Source organism: Rissa tridactyla, chromosome 12 (assembly GCF_028500815.1).
Source record: "Rissa tridactyla isolate bRisTri1 chromosome 12, bRisTri1.patW.cur.20221130, whole genome shotgun sequence".
Classification (NCBI taxonomy): domain Eukaryota; kingdom Metazoa; phylum Chordata; class Aves; order Charadriiformes; family Laridae; genus Rissa; species Rissa tridactyla.
This window is the reverse complement of record NC_071477.1, coordinates 9,237,676-9,254,128: the sequence shown is the minus strand read 5'-3', so window position 1 is coordinate 9,254,128 and position 16,453 is coordinate 9,237,676. Positions and strand designations below refer to the sequence as shown.

Sequence of the window (16,453 nt, the reverse complement as noted above, 5' to 3'; positions counted from 1 at the left end):
ATGTGGCAATCGGTTTTTATGTTAAAATGAGGCAAAGTCTCGAGCCTGGTCTATGAGCTGGGGGGAGATGGAAGGAGAGCCAACCTCTCTCCGAGTTGAGACATTGTCCCTGTCTGACATTTCATAAATCCTGGTTTTTTTCATAGCGGAGAAGGGTAAGTGGAAAGCAGTAGACTGAAATCTGGCCTCCGCCAGGTACAACAGATGAGCTGTTGTTGGCGTAAGGTGTGCGGCTATATAAAGAAGGACCTGGGGTTAGCAAGAAGAAAAAACAGAGCACACAATATGCTCAGAAATAAATTTCAATTTTACTTCTCCTTTTGCAGCCTTTATTGCAACATTGCTCCACTTAAGTCAGTCTTTCAGGCAAGGTCCCCTCCTACCCCCCAGAGACCTTCCCACACCACCCCTGTGCTCTCTCCCAGTCTGCCTGCTTGCATGGATACTGCTCTGCTCTGGAACCCCCCACATTCTCCTCTCGGCTCACCTCCAACATACCACCTACAGCATCTTCTTCATTGATGCAACTGGCAGCTTCTGGCATTAACTTTTTCTTCTTTGCCCCTCTATGTTGCTTTAGACTGCAGGTCGATGGGGGAGTAGCTGTGTTCACACAGGGTTTAGCGTGTTGCAGCTCTGATCTTACTGATCTGCCAAGAGCTACTGCAAGGCAAATAACACATGAGATAAGTCGTCAGCAAGAAACATCAGAAATTACAGACAGCCTTTTCCTAGAGTATGATCCTCAGTCCACAGACCTACTTAGAAACACTTCAGTGTTTGAGCGGTCGCCATTAAACTGACAGCATCTCCCCAAAGCTGGTGTGCTTCCAGGGACAGCTGCTGTAGACCTGGAGCGCATGAACTGAGAGCTTGCAAGAAACCATGGAAAAGAAGACAATCTCCAGGAAGAAAAAGACTCTGCAATGCTTTATTGTAGGTCTGAGCCTGGAGCTGGAAAGTTCTGGCTTCTACAGTACAAAAGGGAAACTGCAGAGCAGAATTTAATTCATGAGAGAAATTAGCAGTGAGGATGGGATTCTTCCCCCCGCCTTTTCACTGCTCTGGTATCTGTCTGTTACCCTCCCAGTACCTATACTGTTTCACATATGAATGTAGAGGAATCGGTACTCTGTTGCATCAGAATTTTTCTTTTTTTTTCTGCTCAAAACTGTTGATGTTCTTACTAAGTAATTTGTGAGTTATGCTGTCTCCTTCATCAGCTGACTAGTTCTGAAAAAAATCATGAAATCACTAGAAAGAAGACGCTTTTCACAGAAGTGCTGCCTTTCTGCTGAAAATTGCTGTTGGGAGACACGCTGCGGAAGAGCTGCTGCCCTCAGGTGTTTCACAGAGTGAGACCAACGCTCGGATCCCTTCACCAGGAATGTCTGCATCTCTTTTCCTGTCTACAGCATCTCTCTAAGGAGGTTTTCCAGGACGATTATTAGCAGCCTCTGCACATCTGTTCAGGCCAAGCCATGGCACTTGCAGGGACAGAGCTCGGTGTGCCCAGACCTCCACCCAGTCCTCTGTGGTGCGAGTCTCGCTCTGCACCTGTTCCCATTTCAAAAACCCCATTTCTGGGGTTATGCATTTGTTATGACAAGTGCCAAAACAATTTAAAAGAGACCAGAGTTAGCTCAAAACCTGCTTGCCAAATGCCGGGGTTTTGGATAAGTGGTTAGTCCCGCCAACAAGATTCCCATGAGAAGGTGAGAACGGACGTCGGCTCCTTGAGAGTGGATCTTGGGATTTGAGGTGAGCTGGAGGAAGTTTAAAGAGATCCAGGTACAGCAGGGAGGTGAGGGGGGAGAAGGGAAGGAGGGGACAAGCTGGGCACCCAACCTCAATTACCACCCTGGCTGACGTGTGATCTCGGTGACTATGGGATTACTCAGCACTGCCCTGGAAAGGAGGTGTGGGCCACACCGTCCCTGATATAATCTCTTTCACATGACAGTTGCACAGGCATTTTATTTTGTTAGGGAAGATCGGCCCAGGCAGAGTACAACTTTCTGCTGCAGAGCAGCAGAGAAGAGGTCAGAAATTTGAAGAGGGCAAATTTAGATCTCCAAAAATATCTTGAAAAATTGCCCAGAAAATTTACCAACCACTTTTAGCGTTTGGTTGTAGCCAACGGCCGTGGCAAGCTGGAGACCCGTCGGGGTAACGCCAAGAAAGACCAGCCATGCATTTTGGGCAGGAAACCTTCTGCTTGTGGGTCTCGGAGATGTTTTGGAGGTAGGAAGAACATGAGACCGATTTTCAAGGGTTCAGTTGCAAGGGCCAGTTAGGGCAGCCGCTGGATGTAACTGCCAGATGAGAATGCAGGATAAAGACGCAGAATGAGGGAGTAAACAGCCAGAAGAACAAGCCCTGGCTCACTGCAACTTGCCAGTATTTGCACCCAATACAGATGTTTGTATTTATGAAGGTATGGGCTCCAACTACAACCTCCAGCCCCAGCTCTCTGGCCAGGCCCAGCTCCAATTTAATCTCTGGTGCATTCACCAAAGATTAACTTGGTAGATAAAGATGGAACTAGAAATATTTGAAGCCTGAAAACCTGTTGGGGTACTTTTGTTATGGAAAGAAAAAATCCTTTTAAAACGTGAAAAGAAAAAGCAAACGAAAAAAAAAAAAGACAGAAAAAGTCCGATGATCCACTGACTGATTCTTGAATTCTTCCTCTTTTCAAAGTTCTGAGGTTTGAACATTATGAACAGTTGACTGTTTGAATCGTATAATGCAATACCTGTTCCTCTGGCTTAACGTTACAATATTTCCCACACCGCAGGATTGCTTCACATTATTCTAAGAGGCAGTGTCATTTTCCCTGCAGTGCTAGGTCTTCTTTACTGAGGTGAAGGACACTCCTACTTCCTTTAATTATATGTTTTGTTTTAAATTAATGTCCTTTATTCTGGAGATGAATCACCAGCTTGTAGACAGGTAAATGTGGGAGTAAGAGAGTGAAAATATAAGTTTGATTCCCAAGGTGGGTGTCTTTAATTAAAACGGACATCAAGATTCAGTCTTCCTTCCCAAACTTAGCCCACAATTCCAAAAACCATTTGGATTCCATGTTTCTATGCACGTATCTCACTTTCCTTCTGAATCTGAATGTTACCCCTTTGGTTTCAGCACACAGATTTCCTATCACTTGTGTACCCTGACAGTTGCACCATATCATGTAAAGTAAATACACCAAGACAAACTTTAAGGCCACCATCCCTGCGTGAAGAGATGGGGAGGGGAGATCTGGGTTTGCTCGACTCCCTGGCTGCTTGCAGCAGCGAGAAGGAAGGCCGGAGCAGCACCATGCCCTGCTCCAGCTCCGCTCGGCTCTCCACTCGCCGCTGCAAAGTCGTTCTGTGCACGTCCGTCCGGACAGTTCTGCCTGCCAGTGGGATTTACTTAGTCAAGCACTGGACGGAGAATAACGGGATCTGTCTTCTATTTGCAGTTTTTCCCCTGCTTTGGCAAAAGGACTTGGAAAAAATCCCTCCTGCCTTGATTTCCCCAAGGCTAAAACGGGGCCCAGGCGGGATCTGCGCCCACCCCCGCAGGGCACCGCCAGCCCCGAGGCCAAGCCCCGCTCTCGGGTGCGAACGACGGAGCCCACGCTGGCTCGGAGGGTCCCGGCACACGCGTGTCCCGCGTCCTCTCCGGAGCCGAGCGGTGCCCGCCGCCATCCCTGCCGGCCCCCGCCGCGGCCAGCCCCGATCCTCCCCGCACCTGCGGGGCCCCGCAGCCCGCTCCCCTCCCTCCTCCCCTCCCTCCCCAGCAAAGCCCGGGTTTTATTGCGGCCGGCTCGGCGGGGCACCGCACCGGCGCACCCGCCCCGGGTGCCTCCTCCGGGGCCGGGGCCAGCAGTTACCGAGCGTGCAGCGTGGCAGGCGGCCAGGCGGTGACGCGCCTGTTGCTATGGGATCCACCGCCCCTATAAATAACTGAGGAAAGGAACTTTCCTAAGTCAGAGACTTTAGGACACGGGACCCAGAACCAGATGGTCCGGAGGAGGAGAGGCGCCAGCTCCCGCCGCAGCAGCCGGAGCGGTGAAGCCCCGCCGCGCCGCAGGACCTGATCCAGCCCAGGTGGGCAGCGCAGCCCCGGGGGCCGTGCCCAGCGCCAGAGACTGAGGCAGGGTCTGGAGCCCCCCCGCCCCCCCAACCCCGACGGCGGCAGCTTGATCCTCTGCCGGGGGGGCCCCCCTGCGTCGTTTTCTCCTCCCCGCATCCCCCTTTGCTTTCATGCAACGCCTGGTGGCCTGGGACGCAGCATGCCTCCCCATCCAGCCGCCCGCCTTTAAATCCATGGAAGTGGCTAATTTCTATTACGAGGCGGACTGTCTGGCTGCTCTCAACAAGCTGCACCCGCGGGCGGCCGGGGGCCGCTCCATGACCGAGCTCACCGTAGGGGACCACGAGAGAGCCATCGACTTCAGCCCCTACCTGGACCCCTTAGCATCCCAGCAGCCGGCGCAGCCGCCTCCTCCCGCAGCAGCAGCAGGGGGCAACTTTGAGCCTCCCTGCAGCAGCGGCGGCGGCCAAGATTTCCTTTCCGATCTCTTCGCCGAGGACTATAAAGGCAGCGGCGGGAGCAAGAAGCCCGACTACACCTACATCAGCCTCGCCCGGCACAGCCACCCCTGCGCCAGCCAGAGCCACAAGCCGGGGGGGCTGCCGGGCTGCTTCCCGCCCCAGATCGTGGAAACCAAAGTGGAGCCGGTCTTCGAGACCCTGGACTCTTGCAAAGGGCCCCGTAAGGAAGAAGGGGGAGCCGGGCCGGGACCGGGGGGCATGTCCTCACCCTACGGCAGCACCGTGCGCTCCTACCTGGGTTACCAGTCGGTGCCGAGCGGCAGCAGCGGGAACCTGTCCACCTCGTCCTCCTCCAGCCCCCCCGGCACCCCCAACCCCTCCGAGTCCTCCAAGTCCGCCGCCGGCGGCGGGGGCTACTCCGCCCCCGCGGCGGGCAAGAACAAGCCCAAGAAGTGCGTGGACAAGCACAGCGACGAGTACAAGCTCCGCCGGGAGAGGAACAACATCGCGGTGCGCAAGAGCCGCGACAAAGCGAAAATGCGCAACCTGGAGACGCAGCACAAAGTCTTGGAACTGACGGCCGAGAACGAGCGGCTGCAGAAGAAGGTGGAGCAGCTCTCCCGGGAGCTGAGCACCCTCAGGAACTTGTTCAAACAGCTGCCCGAGCCCCTGCTCGCCTCCTCGCCTCGCTGCTGACCCCCGGCCGGGCGGCGGGGCTAGCGGAGCCCCCGGCTCCTTGCCCTGCTCTGCGCCCCCCCCCCGCCCCGACCCCGGCCCGGGCCGAGGCGAAGGGAGAGCCCGGGGGGCCGCGGGGGGAGAGTTGGTTGGTCGGGTTGGTTTTGTTTTGAAAAAAAATTTTTTTTTCTTTATTTACGTGTTGGCGGAAGGTCCCGCCGCGGCGCGGGGACCTCAGCGGGGGCCGGGGGCTGTCGGTGGCCGGCGCGGTGGGGCTCCGGCCCCGGGCGGGCTCCGCAGGCTGCTGGGCGCTGGGGTTATTTAAAAGAGCGAGAGGAGAGCAAGGGCAAAGTGATGCAATCCTTTAAGCATGGCTGGGAATGCTGTGTACATGATGCAATCTCGTGTAACTGTCAGTCATGAATTGAGTAATCTGTTAAAGATGTTCCTACAGTTTTTTTTATTATAAAGAATAATCTATTTCTATAAGAAAATACATATGTATATTTTGGGATCTATGCATTCTTGCTACATTTGAAGCATTAATGAACAATTTTAATAAACTTTATGACTAGGTTAAAAAAAAAGTAGCTTGTTTTATTTTGAAGGCACGTTTAAAGTTAGATTAAATGCAGGGTTGAAGTTCTAGCTGAATCTGGCTCAATGCTGTGATCAGGGATCAGGATTTTTGTTGGCTTTCTCTGTGACTCAGAGAAAGGGAAAAAAACCCACCCAAATCGAAAAACAAAAACCCCAAGAGAAACCCAGCAAAGAGCAGAGCTGGAAGCTTCAGCCAGTTCTTGTTGCCTCATTTTGTTTCCTCTAATCACTTGCTTTAGCCGCCGCTTGGGTGTTGTTTGGGGAGGAGGTGTTTGTGTTGGGTTTTTTTCCTGCAATTCTTGCTGTTCTGAGCGTGTACAGCGAGATGTGCTATCCAAACCATGACCAATCTTTGGCAAAGTAACACCAAGTCTGAAGCGGGAGGGAGGAAGAAAAAGTAAGGGAGGAAGCTTGAAACGAGGTTTTGGTTGTTTTGTCTGTTGTTGTTTTTTGGGGTTTTTTTTGTTTTTTCTTTACAGAGTTTCTATTTTCTAACTTATGATTCAGCATTTCTTATGTTTGTAGTTTACAGGAATAAACATGAGAAAGTAGCATTTCTGTTGGATGTCAGTAATTTCGGTCATTGCTCAGGAAGCTCTCATGAAACCCAGCCAGGTGAGAGGCGTATGAACAACTCACTCATCTTTTCTCTTGAGACATCTTCTAAAAACTGTAGATAGAGTTTCTCTGATGAGGGGTGTTTGTTTCTGTGTGCACGTGTGTTTGCTGGGGGCAAGCAACGGATAAGTGGAGGGGGGTGGCAGAGGAGGAAGTTTTTAGCAGGCCATAACTTTGTTTTAGGTAGAACTAAGGCTCTGCCTGCTGATGGAACAAACCAGCCTTGCCAGGGCCCCCAGGTTGTGTTACTGCCCCCGCTGTATGCTGCTGTGTCGAGGTCTATAAGAAGTTAACAGTCTCAAGCTGGTTACGTGGAGGGAGTTGGGCAAATGATCGGGTCTTACTCAGCATTTTCCATTTTCCTGTTAGGCCAAATTTAAGCGTTAAGTTTCCAGATCCAGATTCCCAGTGCCCCAGAAAAGAAACTCCTTAATCGTCTGTGCTCTGTTGGACAGCTGAACGCGGAAGGGGGTTTCTGTATAAAGACAGTGAACTTGAATTTACTGCTATACATTCCAATACAAATAGCAGTGGATTGCAGAAGGACAAATCTTCAATTTGTTGCTTCTTTCTGGTGTTTCTTTAAGCAAAGCATGTTTTCTCCTGAAAGAACTGTTCTGCTTTTTTTGACACTTGCGATGATGGCCTCCTGCGGGTGAATCTCCCAGAGCTCTTACTGAAATGTGTGACACATTCCCGGCTCCCCCAGTGCCTCCATGGCTCCTGCTCGGAGCTGTGCAGTGGTAAGCAGTGGAGTGTTAGTCCTGATGCAGATTTCCCTTGTTTGCTTTTTAATTTGTACAGTGCAGTTAAGTTGTTTTTCTGAGACCCTAAGAATAGATTTTCTAGGGTGAGCTAGCTCCTGCACCAGCATGACTCAAGTTCTTGCAGGCAAGATAGACGTTAGATCTTGTCTTGACTGTCCCTCGTGACGATGATTACTCCAGCCTCCTGTGGCTGTTTATTCTACTATTCTTCTAGTTACGAAACTTATCCACATCGTTAGATCCTATTTTCTTGTTGTGCTGTAGGCCATGTAATGTTACCCAAACCTACAAGCAGTCAGAACCGAGTGCTGCTGAGGGTGGAATTGCTGGAGGACTGAAGATGTTCTCGGATACATTTATTTATTTCTTTCTAAATGACAAAGCTTCCAACAAAAGTTCAGTTTGTGGGGGCTGGAGGCACGGTAGATTGAAAGATAAGATGTACTAAAGGTATTTATATTTGTTTAAATAATAGTCTGGTTTTGGAGATAGAGCTCTACCAGGTATGAATGAGCTAATCCCTGTTCTTAAACTTTGCCTGCCACAGTTCAGAAAAGCCAGGGCAGTGTTGCTGCCATGTAAAGAATGATGTTTAAATTACTGCTGTATTCCAATGTATCTCTTAATTAGGATTACAGAATTCTCGTTCAGGAGGAAACCTGTGCAGCAATGAGTTTTTGTCAGAAAGATGCAGTTACAGACAGGAAAACTGATGACATAAATGCACCAATTTCACACTAGTCTCAGAAGGAATCCGTGAAAGAGTCGGAAAGAGAATTCCCGAATCCTTCATTCTTAACCTTGTATTACCCACATAACTTACATTTTAGTTTTGTAGCACTATTAAATGCATAGAGGTCACGAAATACCCTGCTTTATAAACAAGCATATGAAAAAGCCCCTGTAATTAAAACATTTCCTAGAAAAAAATAGTCTGGAAAAAAATAGTTGGAAATCAATCTGAGAAAACTCCCAAGCACTAAAGTAGACAAAAGACTCCAAATACCTTTTCTAATCACAGGGGGAGAACTGGAAAATCCCTGTCCAAACAGTGGCTCAGCTCCAAATATTGATATAGTTTCCCATTACAAACAAGATTCTGTTGACTGAAAGCAGAACTTGGTCCATCTCGGTTGTCTTCTGACAGGGTCTCTGCAGCTTCTTTTCCTAAAGCGACTCAGTACAGCCCATGGTAAGACTTTGCAGTCTATATGCAGGCAAACCAGACAGGGAAATTAAGGCACAAATTCAAAACAGTAGTCTCTTGAATTTTATGGAAGTTTATAAACAGTATTTTGTTTGGGCTTTTTTTTTTCCCTTCAAATTATTTATTACCTTGACTGATTCATACAGGTCTTTCTCATTACCACTAAAATAACAGTTTTTTCCTACGTAGAAATAAGTAAGATCCAATCCCTAGCACTGGCATCCCCTTTCCAAAGCCTCTAGCACTGTTTTATCATTTGCTATTTGAATTCGGTTGTGCTCAGTTCTGCAAAAGCAATTGTATGTATTATTTTAAAACAAAATATTTAAAAATAGAATTATAATTTTGTTAGCAGTTCTTCTATCTATTAATAGTAATTGTTACTCTCTGCTTATCTGCCCAAAGTATGTATAGCCCCGTGCAGCTCTGACACTGTGGTGTTGCTTCCACACTTTTCCTGATGCCTTCCCTTACTGACTCTTGGAAGATGCAGGAAAATTTATCCTTGTTTCTCTACTAATTGTTTCTCCACTAATTGTTTCTCCCTATAAAATAAAATCACCCAAATTGCACACATGCGCCAAAGGGTTATTGGGAGGGAGACTTGATCACATTTGATAACAGTATGGTCTTTTCCTCATTGAAATTCTGCAATAGCTTTCAGATATCAAAATTACAACCTGAAAAAAGCTTTGCGCACAATGTTTATCTTTACAATTTCATTGCTAGAACAGCAGTCGTTGATGTGGATGTGTATAAAAATATGAAGTTACTCTCATACTAGCTAGTTTTCAAGCAATGTTTCATTTGCTGTGACCAGAATAAAAGTCAATGCAACTCAATATCTGCTTTAATAAAGAGAAAAAATTTATGAGGCCAAATTACACTTCTTCTTTTGTTATTTGTAGTGATAGAGCTTAAGATGCAATAAGCATTGCCTTGCATTTTCCTGTCATTCATACTGACAAAGTGAGTCTAAAGCACCCCCAAACTGGAACATCAGGGTGCTGCATGCAGTTTGCACTGGATACAGATGATTATACGATGGATGGGGGGTAATGATGAATTTGGTTCTAACTCTTTTTGCTGCCAATTGCTAATGCAACAAAGATTTTATTACCGCTCTCCCAAGTGTTAGCCTTTTTTGAGTTTAAGTCCACACAAATGCTTAACAGTCAGAATTTTAGGGCAAACCTCATACACGAATGTGAAGTGTGAAGAAAAATTTAAACCTATGCATGTGTGTTGGAATACATTAATCAGGAAATCCAAACAAAACTAGGAATATAGTTAACTACTCCCAAGGAAACAATTCAGTTCAAATTCTGAATGCTTTTTTTTTAATCAATCAATAAAGTCAAAATAAAACCCTGTGGCCAAACCTGTACATGAAATATGTGAGGGAATTAGTTTTCTGTTGAGAGATACTCACTGAACAGACAAGTGAAATCATTAAAAGAATGAAGTTCTGTTTAGCTATTTGGTAGGACCCAAAACATCGTCTGAGAGTTTAGTCTTTGCAACATAAAGCTAAACCTTGGTAGAAACTCTACACTTGGATAATATCCTGAGGTTTTCTGAGGTTCCCGATTCTTTCACGTGAACTGAGGCTGTTTTGTGCCAGGCTGGGCAGATGAGGAGCACAATCTATGGTCAGTATGTAAACACCTAAAAAGATTAGATACAGCCTTGGGTTGACATCAGGATCATGTGAAATTTATGGTGTGGTGTTAGCCTGATGCAAAACTACGTGAAATTTCAAGAGAGTTTCTCTTTGAGATGATCCTGGCAGCGGCCGCCTGGGGCACCACCCCTGGGGTTTGACGCCAGCACACCTGGCCTCGGAGCCCTACTCAGGCAGAGCTCTCACGTTCCGCACAGCCCTGATTCTCATTTGCTCACTTCGATCTATTGGAGACTCTATTGGAAACCAAAATGCCTTTCGTGATCATTTCCCCACCTGCTAAATTGTTCCAATGTTTTGTTTGAATAAAAGGCTTTCCTCCCCTCCTAGAAATGTTGGTGGTTAGATTTGAAAAACACTAGGGCTGGAATTCAAAACAAGGATAAACGGGTTAATAGCTGCTGAAGCTAATTGATTTGCATTTACGATAGGGACACATTTAGTTCCAAACCTTCCCAGTAGTTGTCACAATTTCATAGAGCAGCACCAACTTTAATCCTCATTTGTTTTAAAATTTTCACGAATTGATATAGTCACTATTAAAATTATTTGTATAACAAATAATAATTGATTCCATTAATATTTTCTAGCTAATTAACAGCTAAGGAAGACTTTGATCTATATCCAGTTTTCTCCTTGCCCCGTCCTATCTTCTCTTGCCTCTGGGATTCCTGTACCGCATATTACATAGCTGTCAAAGCACTTTCTCAGAATTCAGGGTATTTAAATCAGAGGTTTTAGTTAGGTCTCATAATTTTGTACAATTTGCAGAGTAAATCCTCTAAGAACTCACACTATAGAAGCGCTGGCTCGGTCAGCAGACCTTGTTTTGATGGGCTTGAACGCAGGCACCTCTGTACATCATGCCAGTCAACGTGAGAAACTGAATTTTTGATAGGGGCTACAAGATGCTATGGTCCCTATCCCCACACAAACAAAGCGCAAGAGCTTGTTTGTTTTCTATAAATACCTTGGGTTTGCTAGTATATTGCAACAGCAGTTCATTAAGCCTGTGGTAAGTAGCTCATTGATGTTGTCTAGAAATTACAGTAATAGGAATCAGCGTCTCCTTCACACAAAGCAAAAATCCCTCTAACACCTCATCTGCTGCATTCCCCTCCTCCGTTAGCTCACCTGCGATCTGGGTCCACAACAGTTTTGCGACATATTTTCTACAAGCGAGCGGAGGAGCTTTGTTTTTAGAAATGAATGTCATGGTGACATGATGGGAAAATATTTCTGTGCAACATGATGAAACAATTACTTGGCTGAAGTAATTCAGGAAGAGAATCACAAGAACAAGAGAAAGTGCCTGGAGCCGGTTGGAGAAGCAGAAGGAGAGCAGCGGTGGTTCTCGCGCAGAAACATTGTTCTGCTCATTTCCCCAGCCTCTGCCATCTAGACAATAACTCAGGGGTGGATGTTTCTCACAGTGATTTGCCACACTCCTCTGAGCCTAGGTGTCTTATTTGAAACAGTGAAATAGAGACTCTGTCTGTATTGTTTTTTGAAATACAAAAGGGCAGAAAATGAACCTAGAATATAATTTATTAAGACACTTCAGCATACCCAACATTTAAATGTACAAGGAGCAGAATAAAATCTGTGGGGTTACTTGACACAATGAGGTGAGTAGAATTACAAAAAAAAAAGGAGTAATTATCAAGGAGTTTGGTTGCTTAAAGGAATGCAAGCTGGACCAAAGCCACTCACGCTTAACTTCAGCACACAAGCCAGATTTTGTGCCAGCTCAGTGAAGAAAGATAACTTCCGAGCAGCACTGCTTACTTGCTGCTGAGTTATTGATGACCACTCACGGTGGCAGCAAATATTTCTGTGCTTAAAGTTAAGAATAGCGCTGATTGTGGGCTTGAGTCCCCAAATCTGAAGGAGTAGAAGAGAAGGCAGAAGGCCTTTATGTTTGACTTCAGCTATTGGGTGTGCAGTATCCTTAACCACTTTCAAAGCAAATTACATAGCTGCAGAGTTAATGAGTACAGAACGCTGACAGAAATTAAGATGCAAGGGATAAATACTGAGCTTTGAAACAAAAGAGACAGTTTCTGGTCCTTGCTCTTTCACCAGCTTATCATGTATCTTTAGATTATCAGTTAGCCCCTACATGTAATAGAAGCTATATGCACTTATATGTGCATCTCTAGTTATGAGTGCAATTGCCATAGTTGCAGGTATATTTGCCTATTATATTTAGATCCTGATCTCACCTATGTGCTTCATTTTATACATGTAGCTGTAGTGATTTCAGTGGAACTATTATTACTCGCATGAGTAATGACAAATGCATAGATCTGTATTTACATGGATGCATTTACATGCATCTGTATATACATGGATCTGAGATCACAGTGTCTCTGGGAAAATTTTTGAGCCTTGCTCAGTTTTACAGCACATGCTCTTGTAAATTTTGAGCACTTTCATTTCGTGTGTTTTCAAATTCGAAAGTTCTAGCCATGCACATGGGCTGATTTGTCTGTCTCTTCCTGTACAAAAGGAGATGACAGTGGCTTCAGCGTTTTTGCGTTTCCCAGGAAAAAAAACCCCACAACACATCTGACAAGTGGGATACTGCCTATGCTCCCACAGCTGTTGTTGGGTCCAATTCAACAAAGTACCTGAGTGTATGTTCTACCTGAGCAGAATCAAAACAATGCTGAACACAAGCTTTAAAGTTTCAGATGTGCCAAATTCTCTGCTGAAACACATCCTTCCAGAGCCTCAGCTGCAGCTGTCTGGCCTCTGGATTACTGCTGTGAAGCAGCTGTGGCACGGGCATAAGTCCTGGGAAAGAAAACGTGATAGAAAATCTGGATGTCCAGAAAGACGGTGAATGAGATGCACTCAAACAGGCCAAAAGGAGTCCTGATTTCCTCCTACTGTACTGAAGGAGCCCATCCAGTTTGTACGCTGGCCAGGTTCTGGAAAGCCACTGTTTCAGAGCATGGTGTTAGAACCTGGCTGCTGATCAAAGGATTCTTAAGCAATAACCTGCTCCACATCAGCAAGAGCTGCTGCCAAGAACCATGGACTTCTACAGGCTGGAAGACAACTGATAAAGCAGATGCTGAGAAAAGCAATGATGCCTGCATTGGGCAATCTGAGTACTACTAATGGCTACTGGAAAATGTTATTTTTATTTTAGTTGTACAATTGCATAAGCTAAAGGCTAAGGCTCACAGAGACGTGGCATTCGTACAGGGATTGCCTTTTTTTTTTCCCTCAAAACATTTTACTTAGATGAACAGATGCTCTCACTTTACAGGGGAAAACCACTACTCCTTGGTAGTTCTTCCTCTGTCAATAACAAATATTGGCCAATTGCACCTTTCTCCAGAATTAGCTCCTGTGGATTTCAGCTTGTGGAGGACGGGGCACTCAGAATAGGTGGGAACGATGCACTCACACCTCTTTTACTACAGTCCTGTGCCTGGTTGTAGGGGATACAGTTCTCGAGCAAGGTTGAGGGATTGGAAAGGGTTTGGCAGCGGATCTCCATGTGGTGAAGAGGCCTGAAAAGAAGGAAGTGATACCAAACAGTACATATTTCTGGGAAGGGTATTGCAAGCTGTGACAGTGATGGGAACTGTTTCCAACAGACAGGCTAGGGGCAATGAACTATTTTCCCACTGACCTCATGGTAACATGAAGTGAAAATTCCACTGTAGTGTTTTCTGCCAAGTCCTTAAAGGCAAAACCTTAGCAAATGCCTCCTGCTTTTTCATTAATTCACTAGCAGGTGCTCTTCAGCACGAGGCCTGCAAGAGCTTTATTACCAGAGGTACACTAACTATTAAACAGCCATAAGCTTAACCTGGTATTTACTACAGGACTGTGCCTTTTTATTGCGCAGAGGGAGGGAACTCCCTTCTCAGCCCTCCAGGTGGTCCCTTCAGGGCAGGGTTGAGGCACATTGGTGAGAAGGGGTGGGGTTGGGTAGGAGAGGCTTTCATTGCTGCCCTACCTGTTCTGGGCATAAATTGAAATGATCAGTCTCTAAATCCTGCCAATTAGGCATGCTTTACTGGCATTAGAGTCAGTTTACTATGATAGGTAAAGCTAAAATGTTTCTCTTTTAAAAAGCAAGAGACAAAATCCTGCTTTAACACGTTTAACTCCCAGAACAGCGGTAGCGGGGGGGCAGCAGCGCACTCTGAAGGGTACCAGCCCTGGCCGAGATGGGCAGGAGCAGGGCAGCATTCTGCAACACGGAACGGCTCAGGGACAAACACCTGAACACGTTTGCGTACCCTCTTCCAGCAGCGACTGTCTGTCCGTGGAGTAGGGCTGGGGGATGCAGTCTGCAGTCCCCTGCAGCACCCTCTGCTCTGCAATTAACTCCACTTTAACACTCAGGGCAGCATTAGATGGGGAGAATAAAATAGTGGTAATCTTTTCCTAGGCTCCACCTGCCAACAAAGCTCCACCTACTTGGGAGCGCAAAATTAGATGCTTTTTACAAGACTATGAAACTGCTAATCAAGGCAGTACCTGTGTTCTCAAGTTAGTACCTTCCTAATCTTCTGATCAACAGATTCCTATAATGACGAAGGCAATATGGACCTCTCGGGTCTATTACTTCTTGGTTCCTGCAGACTGAGGCAGACATTGTTGTATTTTTCGCACACTGCTCCCACTCTGAGGGTTATCTTGGTTACTATAAAGGCCAGAAATGATAGGGTTGGTTTTCTTCCTCAAAGACAAGTTATCTTTGCAGCATGTGCTTCTGTCTGTGAAAATATGGGTATGCTGTGCTGCCATGCTGCCATGAAGCATGAGGCCTCAGCCTTATCTGTATTCAGAGGGTGAGAACCATCTCCCAACAGCTCCATATTCCTTTCTTATGAACCATTCTCACCACTTAAACATTTAGTCTCTGCTGGTCCAGAATAAGCATTTCTGATATCAGCATTTCAGACCTTTGCAACCCTCACCTCCTTCAAAACAGGCTTGATTCTGAGAAGAGTTGGTCACTGGCACTTGGGTATGTGGAAGGTCTTTTAGGAAGCGGACAAATGGGAAAATTAATTATACTTGTCAAAAACATTTCATACTGCATAAAGCTCGCCTGTGAGGAATGCTGCCTTTTACTGTCCTGTGTCCTGGGAACTCTGACCGACTCAGCCTCCTGCATCCACAGCATGTCAAGATCCACCCTTGGGTACAAAGCTAGGGCAGAAAAGCCCATTTATTATAAGTTGCTTTACAAATGCAGTACCAGATTCTTCCCTCCACTACCTACCACCTTGTCTTGAGGGGAAAAGGGAGGTGAATGTGACCTCCAAATAAACACCTCTCTCAGCTAATTTGTGCTCTCTCCAGCCTCCCCCCATGGATTAAACATTAGCTAGGGATCTCAGGAGGGCTTTGGCCACACTACAGAGCCGAGTACGCTGGTAAGACATGGCAGGGTGCAGGAGGGCCCTGCACTGGTCCGGTGCTAAACATTAAGCCCAGGTGGTCCCTTTTCAGCATCTGCTGCAGAGACTCTGCCCTGCATTAATTAGGCAGGAGTGAGGACCTAGTGATTCTGGAGTAAGGAAAGCTAAATCCTGTGTCCAGCATAGCATAGCTGCAAACTTGTTTTGGGATCTCGGGCAAGTTACTTCACCTTTCTTTGCTTCAGTTCTTTTATCTGCAGAAGGATACTTCCCAGATTTGGGAAAACAGAGAAGGGTATGTCAGGTATTATTTGTCTAAAGAACTGTGAAATATGACTCAAGAGACCTTGACAGTTTATATGAAAAGATAAATATATGAATGAATTCAGCAGGGAAAGTTTTCTGGTGAAAATGACTGGAAGCACAACTGTCCCTCACTCCAAACACTTCCTAGGCAATAACATGACCACACAGAGTTTGGCTCATTATATATGTAAAATAGGCAGATGCTATTAGAAAGTAATTTTTTTTACCCAGTGAGTAGAGAAGCCTACCCCTCATGATGAAATCCTCTGCGGGGGCCATATTTTTATCATGCCTCATACTTCTCAAGGTAATTGAAGTCACCCTCAAAGTTGGATACTATCTTCTCCTTTCTCCCCTGGAATCTGAGCTCTGTGTTCCCAGAAGTTCACTGTGTCCTCAGCATTTTCCTTTCAAATTCCCTTCCCTTTGGCAGTATGTAATTCCTGATGTTGGTGGGTATCGTCGCAGTTTTATAAGTATGTAATAACACACTGCTCAGGGACAACATGCCATGATAATAAACTGTCCACGTAATTAGTCCTGACTCGTCAATCAACATGGAAAAGGACTGAATGGAGTTCATAAAGGCACCTTTAAGAGGCTGATGGAAATGTTTAATGAAAAAATAAATTAGCAGTGTTTTGTATTGTTAA

The 16,453-nt window shown here is 46.1% G+C and overlaps 1 protein-coding gene across 1 annotated transcript; it reads left to right on the top strand.

Annotated features, from left to right (window-relative positions):
- Positions 1 to 3,967: 3,967 nt before the first annotated feature.
- Positions 3,968 to 10,295, top strand: CEBPB (CCAAT enhancer binding protein beta). Its single transcript, XM_054218388.1, has one exon. It carries the CDS (start codon positions 4,257 to 4,259, stop codon positions 5,241 to 5,243), a length of 987 nt encoding a protein of 328 aa, XP_054074363.1. The 5' UTR covers positions 3,968 to 4,256; the 3' UTR covers positions 5,244 to 10,295.
- Positions 10,296 to 16,453: the final 6,158 nt, after the last annotated feature.